General features: G+C 49.4%; 1 protein-coding gene across 2 annotated transcripts in view; it reads left to right on the top strand.

Moving 5' to 3' along the window:
- Myh11 (myosin heavy chain 11) overlaps positions 1-12,306 on the top strand; it is a 122,261-nt gene that overhangs the window by 54,196 nt on the left and 55,759 nt on the right. For both annotated transcript variants that reach the window (XM_045161840.1, XM_045161841.1), the window contains 4 exons: positions 1,733-1,825; positions 3,171-3,234; positions 6,566-6,664; positions 11,780-11,923. In XM_045161840.1, coding sequence (XP_045017775.1) covers positions 1,733-1,825; positions 3,171-3,234; positions 6,566-6,664; positions 11,780-11,923 — 400 coding nt within the window. The remainder of the gene's footprint in view (positions 1-1,732; positions 1,826-3,170; positions 3,235-6,565; positions 6,665-11,779; positions 11,924-12,306) is intronic.

Genomic DNA, 12,306 nt, shown 5'->3' on the forward strand with positions numbered 1-12,306 from the left:
GGTCCCCTAGCGGATGCTAGAACAGGGCAGACCCCCAAGTCCCATGGCCCAGACCAGCAGAGGCATGGGAATACTGTCCCATGGGGGCCTGATGCTGTAGGGACCTGTTGGCATCCCCAGCGTGGATGACCCCTCCCCCCTTTCCCACAAGGTGTCCGTCAGTCCCCAGCAGGGGAACGAGCATTCCCAGGGCTGCGCCTCAGCCTGGGTGACTCTTCCCCTCGGTCGGAACGAGCCCCTCCCCTTTCCCCACAAGGTGTCCATTGTCAGTCCCCATCATGGGACCTGCAGAGGTCAGTCCCATCTGGTTGAGCATTTCAGGACTGTCAGTCCCCAGAGTATCCCTGGCTTGATCACCAGGCAGTGACCCGCCTCCCTGCATTCCTGTCCCAGCCCTGTCCCCTGCACCTGTGTGTCTCCATGCATGTGTGTGCGGTGCGTGTCTGTCTCCTGCATGCCGCCTGCTTCCCCCGAGACTCTCTGAACTGTCTCGGGTTCGCGACGCACTTCTAGCCGTGGTGGCGCGGTAAGGCCCCAGCTCACGACCGGGTCCTGTGCGGACCTCCGCGCACGTGAGCTCACCTCTACTGCGAGGCTTGGGGGCTGGCACGTGGGTCCCAGTCTGGAAGAGACCCTCTTGGGGTCTCTTCCTGAAAAGAGCACGCTCAACCCACCGCAGGTGGATCCTGGGCCGCAGTACTGTGGCTCAAAGGAAAAGTGGGGCATTGCCGATTGCTTTGTGACCCTTGCCAAGTCACTTAACTGCTCTGGGCCACAGTCTGACCATTCATCGAACGAGGTCTCCGTGTTTAAAGCTTTCCTGAGGGGCTTTCCCAGTCCACAGGAGGAGGCTTTGGGGACATTTGAACCCCAGGTTTCGGTGGGCAGGAGCTATTCCTGAAAGCCTCCATCCCACTAGCCAAGGAAAGCCTGTCGCTGTCCTTGTCAGTCTCTCCCATGGAACCGCCTGGGTCTGTGGCTTCCATGGAGAGCACCTCAGTCTGCAGGCCGCACCCCAGGGGGGAGGCCTGGCGCTGGACAGAGAGCAGCTCTTAGCTTTCCGGGCACAACTTACCTCCTTGGTCCTTTCCTGCCATGATGAATCACGTGCCCACCTTTACGCATCAGAATCCCGCAGGGGGCGCCAATGGGCTGTGTGCCGTCTCGGCTGCATTTAACCTGCTGGATGGAGCTGGGCATCCTGCTTAGTTTGGCAGCTGGTTCAGAGGATGTCTGGTGGGTTCGGAGCCTTCCAGAGTATCTTCCGTAGGAGGCCTCCCCCCGAAATCCAGTCCAGCCCACGACATGTTGCTGCTTTTTAAAACCATGCTTCGGCAACCAGGCGGCTTAGCTTGGAGCAGGCTGCTTGTGAAACGTGAGCTTCAGGGTCAAGCAGGCAGGTCATGCACTACCGAGCTCCACAGGGAAGGGTATCTTCATCGGGGTACAAGAGGTACCCCTGCATTTTTCAATGTGGCAGCTGCCAGTGGCAATGACAGATAGGCTCCTGTCTCTGAAAAAAAGGAATCTCCCTAGGGGACAGATGTCTTCACTGCCAGAATGCGCTTCTGAAATGATCTGGTATCGGGCCTGGCCATCAGGGTCTCGGAGTGGGTAGGGGGCAGGGCAGAGCCTGTGGGTTAAGGGCAGAGTTGTACGACAACACCCATCCAGGGCCCGGTGTCAGGACCCGGGTTGCACTCTCTAATAACTAGATGTGAATGACTTTTAGGGGGAGCTTGAAAAGCAGCTTCTACAAGCGAACCCCATCCTGGAGGCTTTCGGCAATGCCAAAACGGTCAAGAATGACAACTCCTCTCGTTTCGTAAGTAGCGGCACCACGGGAACATTCTGGGGGGGAAAAAAATGGGGCTTCCCTGGTGTGGCATCGTCCCCAGAACGCAAACCGTATGAGCACAATGGCCTGGTGGTGGGCCTCACAGAACATTTTGCTCTGTGTCACTTGATCCTGAGGTGACCTTCCAGTCTACAAGGGCTGCAGGCACTCACTCACTCATTCATTCATTCAGCGGTCAGTTACATCCATTCTGTGCCAAGCATTTGACATGCACAGTCGTTTACTTACTGAGCACCTATGACATGCTAGACACACGCAACACTCATTCATTTCCCCAGCAAAGCATGGACTGCGTACCTACCCTATACCATGCACACCCATCCTCCAGCGATTATTTATTAAGTGCCTCTTGCAGTCATTCTTTTTTTATTTAAAAAATTTATTTATAAGCCAGGCGTGGTGGTGCACACCTTTAATCCCAGCCCTCGGGAAGCAGAGGTAGGAGGATCGCCGTGAGTTCGAGGCCACCCTGAGACTCCATAGTGAATTCCAGGTCAGCCTGGGCTAGAGTGAGACCCTACCTTGAAAAAAAAAAAATTATTATTTGCAAACACTGAGAGAAAGATAGAGAGAGAGAGAGAGAGACAGAGAGAATGGACATGCCAGGACCTCTAGCCGCTGCAAATGAACTTTAGACGCATGTGCCACTTATCTGGCTTTACATGGGTACTGGGGAACTGAATCCAAGCCATCGGGCATTCCAAGCAAGTGCCTTAACCACTGAGAAATCTCCCTAGTCCACCAGACAGTCTTTCTTTTCTTTCTTTCTTTCTTTCTTTCTTTTCTTTTCTTTTCTTTTTTTTTTTTTTTTTTTTTTTTTGGTTTTTTGAGGGAGGGTCTCACTCTAGCTCAGGCTGACCTGGAATTCACTCTGTAGTCTCAGAGTGGCCTCGAACTCTCGGCGATCCTCCTACCTTTGCTTCCCGAGTGCTGGAATTAAAGGTGTGCGCCACCACACCCGGCCCAGACAGTCTTTCTTATAGACAATAAACTCAGGTTCTCAAGCTTGTAACCTGAGCCACCTCACCACTGAGCCCCTCACTCCTGAGCCACCTCACCCCTGAGCCAGCTCACCCCTGAGCCATCTCTCCAAGCCCTCTGGGAGGGTTTCATAAGCTTCTTGGTCTCCAGAAGACCTGGGTTTCACTCAGCTCAGCAAACTCAGGCTCCTTGGAACATGCAGAGCTGTGAGGCTCTGAGTGTGTTTACAAGAGTGTCCCCAATTTCCCAGCCCCCAACATCTCCCCGCTGGCCTATGGTTGGGTTCTGCACCAAGGACGGCCATGCCATGAACTTGTTTTCCTGTTGGCAGGGCAAGTTCATCCGTATCAACTTTGATGTCACTGGTTACATCGTGGGAGCCAACATCGAGACGTGTATCCTTTGAAAGCCTGAGCCGTGTGAGGACCCCCCAAGCTGAGGGGTACAGAGCCCACTCCTCCGTCCCTTGTGCTCTTGAGTTCCTTCCAGAATAATTTTTCTTGTGTCATCAGCAGGTTTTGCGGGGTAGGGTTGCACACATGGGGACCCTGGGTTTGAATCTGAAACGGACCGTGTTTGATTCTAGATTGATTGCTCCCTACCTGGTTGACCTGAAGGACCCAGTTACTCAACTGCTGGGCCTCATCAGTGAGATGGGGCTGATGTAGGGTGACGTTGGGAGGATGCATGTGACGCTATCACATGAAGGTTTCCTCATTGTGCCGGGACAGTCAGGGCCAGCTCTGCACGGGCACTAGTGTATTATCTGTCCGCGTCACTTTTCTTACTGGGTCTTGTTCAAAGCCAAACTCAGGAGTTCTTACCCTTAAGAGAATTGGTCTAGGGCCAGCTGCCCTGTTCAGGTGGGAACAGAAGTGTCCCAGAGCCCGAGTAGACGCTCTGGATACCACGTTAGGCATCTTTTGCCAGTATCTGCCTGCTGAGCTGGGGTGCAGCGAGAGACTTATGGACTTTAGGGACCAGGACTGGGGCTCAGGGACTTGTTGGCTTCAGAGCATCACAGGTGCCAGCCTTTGGCCTCAGACACCTGCTTGCAAAGCATGAACTTGGCAATGATGTGTCTTGGCGGCATTTGGTGCCCTGGACAAGAAAATGGATAGTGAAAAGACCCAGCTCTATGTCCCATTCTCGGCTTGGTCCAGTGAGCAGGTCACTCAACCTCTCTGAGCCTCAGGGGCAATGTTCCTGCTCCACAGAGCTGTCTTGGTGGTTGAGACCTCTAGTTCTTCCCCATTGTAGTCAGCCAACATTTCCCCAGAGGGTCAAATGTTCAAGTATAATCTTTAAAGTCCTGGGTTCTCATTGGGCATCTATCATCTCAGCACTGGGGAGGCTGAGGCAGGAGGATCATGAGTTGCAGACAAGCCTTGGCTACATAAAAAGGCTCTGTCTTAAAAGAAAACAAGCACACACCCACCTGTGATTCTTCTAGAAGCCCTCATCTTAAATTGGAACTTCCTTTTTTTTTTCTTTTCCTGATTTTTTTTCGAGGTAGGGTTTCACTCTAGTCCAGGCTGATGTGGAATTCGCTATGTAGTCTCAGGGTGGCCTTGTGATCCTCCTACATCTGCCTCCCGAGTGCTGGGATTAAAGGCTTGCCCCACCATTCCAGGCATAAATTGAAACTTCTTAAACACATCATGATAGGTTTGCTTGACCGCACTAGGAACGAAGGGAAAGCCACTGTTCTCTGTGTCCCAAATCCCACTGGGTCAAGTTGGGTCTTCTCTGCTCCAGCTGCGTCAGGGCAGGTAGAAGGCTTTCACCCCTCTGCAAACCCTCACCTGAAGTCTGGCACACAGACAGCTCTGAAAACCACAACACAGCCCCAACAGGCTGGTGACACCCCCATTTCCCCTTAGGACAGTATTGGCGTGCTTTACCACAGGCATAACAATGGTGACCCAGGACCATTAAGGATGCCCTATGGTATTTGTTATGCACACAAAACGCTCTGTCTGAAGTATGGAAACTTGTGGGCTCCCCTGTCCCAAAGATGAAAAAGAGGCTTTGTCATAGTTGAAGGTTTTGGGTGTTCTCTCTCTCTCTCTCTCTCTTTCTTTCTTTCTTAATTTCCTTCTTCCTTTCATTTCTTTCTTTCCTTCCTTCCTTTCTCTTTCTTTCTTTCTTTCTTCATTTCTTTCTTTCCTTCTTTCCTCTTTCTTTCTTTCCTTCCTTCCTCCTTCCTTCCTTCCTTCCTTCCTTCCTTCCTTCCTTCCTTCCTTCCTTTCTTTCTTTCTTTCTTCATTTCTTTCTTTCCTTCTTTTCTTTTTCTTTCTTTCCTTCCTTCCTTCTTCCTTCCTCCCTCCCTCCCTCCCTCTTTCTTTCTTTCTTTCTTTCTTTCTTTCTTTCTTTCTTTCTTTCTTTCTTTCTTTCTTTCAGTATGCTTGTATTTGTGTGAGTATGCACATGGAGACTTTTGGGCATTGCTCTCAGATGCCATCACCTTTATTTGAGACAGAGACTTTATTGGCCAGGAACTCATCAATTAGGCTAGCCTGACTGGCCCAGTGAACCCCAGGGATCCAGCTTGTTGCCACCTACCCAGCGCTGGATTCACGTCACCACATCTGGCTTTTTTACATGGATGCTGGGGATCAAACTCAAGGCAAGCACTTTACCCACTGAACCATCTTTCAGCCCCACCCCCAAAGCCAGTTTTTAAGACTCAGAGGGGACAAGGTCTGCCAACCCAGCTGGGTGACCTCATGAGCCTCAGTTTACCTATGTTGAAAAAGCAGACGATATTCAAGGGTCCTTCCTTCCTTCCTGGGACAGTGGGGCATGACCTGATGGGTTTCCCGGAAGGTCTTCTGATTTGTGTTCTGTGGTGACTAAAGATGGCTCTTTGTAAGGAGAAGGTGACGGTGAGGACTCCTGGAAGGACAGCTCATGCTCAGGCCCCCGCTGTAAGCCCTCCTTCCTGGGACCCTCCTATTCTCTTTTTTAAAAATTTTTTGTTTATTTTTATTTATTTATTTAGTTGAGAGCAACAGACAGAGAGAGAAAGAGGCAGGGAGACAGAGAATGGGCATGCCAGGGCTTCCAGCCACTGCAAACAAAGTCCAGATGCATGCACCCCCTTGTGCACCTGGCTAACGTGGGTCCTGGGGAATCGAGCCTTAAACCGGGATCCTTAGGCTTCACAGGCAAGCACTTAACCACTAAGCCATCTCTCCAGCCCCTATTCTCTTTTTTAATTTTAATTTTTAATTTCTTTTTAATGAGAAAGAACATTGGCGTGCCAGGGCCTCCAGCCATGATCACTGGACTCCATATGTGTGAGCCACCTTGTGTGCACGTGCCACCTTGTGCATCTAATTTACACGGGATCTGGAGAGTCGAACCTGGGTCCTTAGGCTCTGCAGACGAGTGCCTTAACCACTAAGTCATCTCTCCAGCCCCCCTCTAGTTCTTGTATTGATGTTTCTCCTTTGTGCTCTGTCACCGTCTTTCTGGGTCTGCCATCTGCCAGCTGTCGCCAAGGGCTTTGTCCACAGGGCTTCAACCAATCTTACAGAACTGGTCAGTGCCACATGAACCAGGCACAGAGGCTGAATTTGCCCAGCTCTTGGGCTCCTCAGAACTCTCCGTCCCTGGGAACGCTTCTTCTCTGCAGCTGACATGGCAGCGGTGGGCTGGGAGTTACGTTTCTGGGAGCTGAATTCGCACTAGTACCAGACTCCTTAATGCTTCCCGAACCAGACCTGCTAGAAAAGTCCCGCGCTATTCGGCAAGCCAGGGATGAGAGGACGTTCCACATCTTTTACTATCTGATTGCTGGAGCCAAGGAAAAGATGAAAAGTGAGTGATTAAGACTGGGAGGCTTTGGCCTGCTCTCTGATCGGGTCAAGGGAAGTGGTGAGCTAAGAAGGGTCGGAGACGCTTGGGTGGCAGGTGTGTAATTCCCCACCTCCTCCAGTGTGCGAGGTTGGCCGCTGTCTAGTCATCCTCATTGATTAGGTGGATGTCATGGATAGCTGTCAGCTCCAGCTACACTTTAGGTCATTAATTAGTCAAGTCCACTTACATAGTCTGTGTTGAAGGAAAGCAGAAGACCCTGCCTGTATGCCAGTTTATAAAACTTGCAAGTACATAAGACACATTTGATTGTTTTTTGGTTTTCTTTGGAGGGGGGTCAGAGGGAGTTGGTTTCTTGAGGCAGGGTCTCACTCTAACCCAGACTGACCTGGAACTCACTCTGTAGCCCAGGGGTGCCTCAAACTCATGGCAATCCTCTAACCTTAGCTTTCCCAGTGCTGAGATTAAAGGAATGAATTACACACAGAGAGAGAGAGAGAGAAAGGGAGAGGGAGGGAGAGAGAAAGCCATTAAGGCATTGCCTGCAAAGCCCAAGGACCCAGGTTCAACCCTCCAGGTCCCATGCACGAGGTGACACAAGCGTGTGAGGTTGCACATGCACACAAGTTGGCATAACATCTGAAGCTTGACTGCAGTGGTTGGAGGCCCTGGCATGCCAATTCATGCCCTCTCTCTCTCTCTCTCTTACACACACACACATAAAAAGGAAGGCCAGTCTGTTGTGCTTGCCTCAAAAAAAGGAGCGCGAGCCACCACATCTGGCTTTCTTTTGTCCCCTCTCGTCCCTCCCCCAGATAAGGTCTCACTCTGCAGCCCATAACTTTGTGATCCTCCTGCCTCAACATTTTGAGTGCTTGGATTATAGGTATGAGCCACAAAACCCGGGCTCAGATTTTGGCTTTATAAGGAATGTGTAGGGGCAGCAGACTAAGGACTTTGCATTACACAAGGCTTAAAAGTGACCTTAAAAAAAAAAAAAAGCTTTAAAAAATAAGCCGGGCGTGGTGGCGCACGCCTTTAATCCCAGCACTCGGGAGGCAGAGGTAGGAGGATCGCTGTGAGTTCGAGGCCACCCTGAGACTCCATAGTGAATTCCAGGTCAGCCTGAGCCAGAGTGAGACCCTACCTCGAAAAACCATAATAAATAAATAAATAAATAAATAAAAGTGACCTTGAGGTGGCCTTGGTAGATCAAAAGTCACCCCCCCCCCTCTTTCTCTCTGCACTGGGGATGGAACCCAGGACTTTGTTCATGCCAGCCAAGCGCTCTACCACTGGGCCGCACCCAGCCAAACAAACTTTTCCTATAAAAGGTCAGCTCGAAAATATCCACCCGCAGTCTGCTTAACTCTACCACTGTGCAAAAAGCTGCCACGAACAGTTCATAAGCCAACATGGTGTGTGTGTGGGGGGAGCTGCATTTAAATAAAGCTTTATTTACAAAAACAGAAGGGGGTGTTGAGGTTTGATGCCTTCTATTGTAGGGTAGTTTTTCATGTATTCCAGATTCCAATAAGAAATTAGCTCTGGTCATATAGTAATCTCTCTCTCTCTATCTATCTATCTATCTATACTTATGTATGTATGTATTTGCAGGGAGGGAAGAGAGAGAGAGAGAGAGGGCGTGCCACGGCAAGTTCAGATGCATGCACCACCATGTGCATCTGGGTTTACATAGGTACTGGGGAATTGAACCTGAGCCTATGGGCTTTGCAAGCAAGCTCCTTTAACTGTCCGGCCATCTATCCAGCCCCAGTAATCTAACTTTTAAAAGAACACAGGCCGAGCTGCAAAGGGGTTTCATCAGCACATGCAGGTGTACAGGAAGTAGAGCTTATGTAACTGTAGTGGGTTTAAGAAGTATGAAAGTGGCCTAGAGAGATGGCTTAGCGGTTAAGGGCTTGCCTATGAAGCCTGAGGACCCCAGTTCGAGGCTCGATTCCCCAGGACCCATGTTAGCTGGATGTACAAGGGGGCACACGCGTCGGAAGTTTGGTTTGCAGTGGCTGGAGGCCCTGGAGCGCCCATTCTCTCTTTCTATCTGCCTCTCTCTCTCTCTCTCTCTCTCTCTCTGTCGCTCTCAAAAAAGTAAAAATAAACAAAAAAAAATTTTTAAAAAAAGAAGTCTGAAAGTGAGAGCAACATAAACTTCGTTTCCCATCAGTTTTGCGGTCCAGGATTAGTTGTTTTGGTAAGAGAATTACCACACGGGCGCTGGCTATGTGGTGCACACACGTCATCCCAGCACTTGAGAGGCTGAGGCAGGGGAATAACAAATGGGAGGCCAGCCTGGGCTACACACTGACTCTCTGGAAAGAGGGTTAGGAGAGAGGGAGGAAGAGAGAAGGAAGAAAAAGGGAGGAAGAAGGTACGGAAAAGAGGAATGAAGGGAAAATTGTAAAGACATGCAAGGGGAAAGGAAAGTGATGGGAAAGTAACGAGAGCAAAAGGGCAAAGCAGTCTCCTCCAGGCTGTGAGCAAGTGCGCCTATCGCAGGGTCTGCCAGTAGAGGGCGGCATCGCTCCTCCCAGCCCCCTTCAGCTTGGCCTCCCGGAGCACCCAGTGTGTGGGTGCGAAGGTGGATGTTTCACCAGCAAATCCTGCAAGTGGGCAGCTCCCAGCCGGGGCCACTGTGGGTGGTAGTCCTCCCTGGCACCAGCATTACCAGCGTAGTTCTCTGGCGAGGGGTCCGTGAGCTTGTTTGTTAGTCTCCCAACTGCTGTGAGAAGCTCAGCCAGGGCCGGAGGTAATAGGGTTCTTTCCATTTTGTTTTGCTTTGTTTTGAGTCACGGTCACACTAAGTAGTCCAGGCTGGTCTTAAAGTCATGGCAATCCTTCCTTGACCTCCCTAATGCTGAAATCACAGGCATGACTGCCACCATGCCAGGCCTCATTTGTATTCTTTTTTTGTTTGTTTGGTTTGTGGTTTTGACGTTTTGAGCTAGGGTCTCACTCTAGCCCAGGCTGACCTAGAATCCACTATGTAGTCTCAGGGTGGCCTTGAACTCACAGCGATCCTCCTGCCTCTGCCTCCCGAGTGCTGGGATTAAAGGCGTGCGCCACCACACCCAGCTTTCATTGTATTCTTTTCTTAATTATTATTATTTTTAAAATTATTTATTTATTTTTTTATTTATTTGAGAGTGACAGACAGAGAGAGAAAGAGGGAGACAAAGAGAGAGAATGGGTGCGCCAGGGCCTCCAGCCACTGCAAACAAACTCCAGGCGCGTGCGCCCCCTTGTGCATCTGCCTAACGTGGGTCCTGGGGAGTCAAGCCTCAAACTGGGGTCCTCAGGCTTCACAGGCAAGTGCTTAACCGCTAAGCCATCTCTCCAGCCCTTTCATTGTATTCTTGATGACAGAACTGGGAAGAGGAAGAAGTTTCTGTGAGTCCTTCCATACTATGGGTAATGAAGCCTTGGCCAAGACTCAAGACCGCGTGACTTTAATCTGCATTGCGCTGACCCCAAAAGCTCAAGTTCTCTGGTGTCCGGGGTCAGTTTAACTTTGGGTTTTATCAAGTGTCTTCCAAGTGACTTGACCCATGAAAGACCTTGGCTTCAAAAGAAAATCATCCTCTTGGTCTGTAAGCCAGATTAATTAAAGACTGGCTCCAGAAGGAACAAAGAACACAGTATATTGGAAGGGTAACACAAGGAAGTAAAACGAGAAAAGAAAGCAATTATAAATGTTGGGAAAAGAGACGAGAACAGCAACCAACAAAACTACAGGACAGGCCTTCCACAGATAGAGCTGTCCTCCCCTCTACAGTTAAGGCTAGTCTTGAACTTGAAATCCTCCTGCCTCAGCCTTCAGAATATTGGGATTACAGGCGTGTTCTATCATGCCTGGCAAGAACGCTTTTTATTTAATGTAACAACATAATAGATATTTTCACTGAAGGGCCACACAGTAAACTTTTAGGCTACTCAGCTCTGCCTGTTAGCGTGAAGACTGGCAAACAAATGGGAGTGGCTGTGTTTCAATAAATCTTTATTTACAAAAGGAAGCCATGAGCCAGGTTTGTTAACCTCTGACACAGACATATTTAGTGATTCAACTGATTCACAGTTGGAAGAAAGGGAAGGTGGCTTGGGAGAGTTAAGCCTTTATGTACCACAGCAGGAAGTCAATAGACAAGACCTAGGTTTGACATATATGGAAATAGCCTGTTATATGTAAGCATATAGCATATGTTATAATGTGCTATATTATTAGTACAGTATATATTAAAGTGTAGCATATATGGTATAGGATATGGTATATAGTATTATACGCATGAGATATAGCAAGTCTACTGTGTATGCAGATAGTGGTAACATTGGAAGAAACAGTTGAAAGAGGTAAAAGCAGTTATTATATGCTATGGTAGGAGATAGAAAAGAGATAAGACATTCATTATTAAAAAAAATTTGTTTTCCAAGGTAGGGTCTCACTCGAGCTGAGGCTGACCTAGAATTCACTATGTAGTCTCAGGGTGGCCTCAAATTCACTGCAGTCCTCCTAACCTCTGCCTGACGAGTGCTGGGGTTAAAGACATGCACCACCACACCTGGTTTTTATTATAAATTTTTTATAATATTGGATTATTATTAATTTCTATGCATGTATGATTTTGTATAAAAATATAGCAAGTGGGGCTGGAGTGATGGTTTAGTGGTTAAGGCACTTGCCTGTGAAGCCTAAGGAGCCATGTTTGACTCTCCAGATCCTGCATGAGCTGGATGCACAAACATGAGGCAAGCATATGGTCGCACGTGCCCACTAGGTAGCACAAGCATCTGGAGTTTGATTTCAGTGACTGAGGCCCTGGTGTGCCAATTCTCTCTCTCTCTTTCTGTGTCTGTCTCTTTCTCTCTCTAAATTAAAGAATATATATAGCAAGTGGATGATACAGGTGTGGTAGCAATGACGGGAATCCAGCTCAGGGAAGGCTGAGGCTGGATGATCATGAGATCAACACCCGCACAGCCACGGTCAGAACCTATCACAAAACAAAATGAACAAACAAGCCAAGCGACGGTGGCCCAGGCCACTGACCAGAACGAAAATAGAAGTGTCTCCTTGGTTCACTTGGCTTCTCCCTCTCTGTCTAGGTGACCTGCTTTTGGAAGGCTTCAACAACTACACGTTTCTCTCCAATGGCTTTGTGCCCATTCCAGCTGCCCAGGATGACGAGATGTTCCAGGAGACACTGGAGGCCATGTCCATCATGGGCTTCAACGAGGAGGAGCAGCTGTGTGAGTCTTCTCAGGCCTGTGCTAGTGACTTTCATGTCAGTGTGACCAAACACCTGACATGGACAACTTCAGGGGAAAAGGGATTATTTTGACTACAGAAGTTTCAGTCCATGATAGTGGGAAGCCGTGGTGGAGCAGCTCAGCTCCGGTAGCAGGGGTGTGGGGCAGAGGCTCCTCACATCAAGGCTGACCAGGAAGCAGAGAGTGACCTGTTTCTACCAGCCAGGCCCACCTCCTACAGGCTCCACTGCTTCAAAATAGCACCAACAGCTGGGAACCAGGGCTCAAAGCATGAGCCTTTGGGAGGGGGGGATGGTCCAGAATCAAACCATAGTAACTCCTGTGTTCAAAAGTTCAGGTGCAGCAGGGTCCAGAGATTTCTC

The sequence above is a fragment of the Jaculus jaculus genome, chromosome 11, assembly GCF_020740685.1.
Source record: "Jaculus jaculus isolate mJacJac1 chromosome 11, mJacJac1.mat.Y.cur, whole genome shotgun sequence".
Taxonomy (NCBI): domain Eukaryota; kingdom Metazoa; phylum Chordata; class Mammalia; order Rodentia; family Dipodidae; genus Jaculus; species Jaculus jaculus.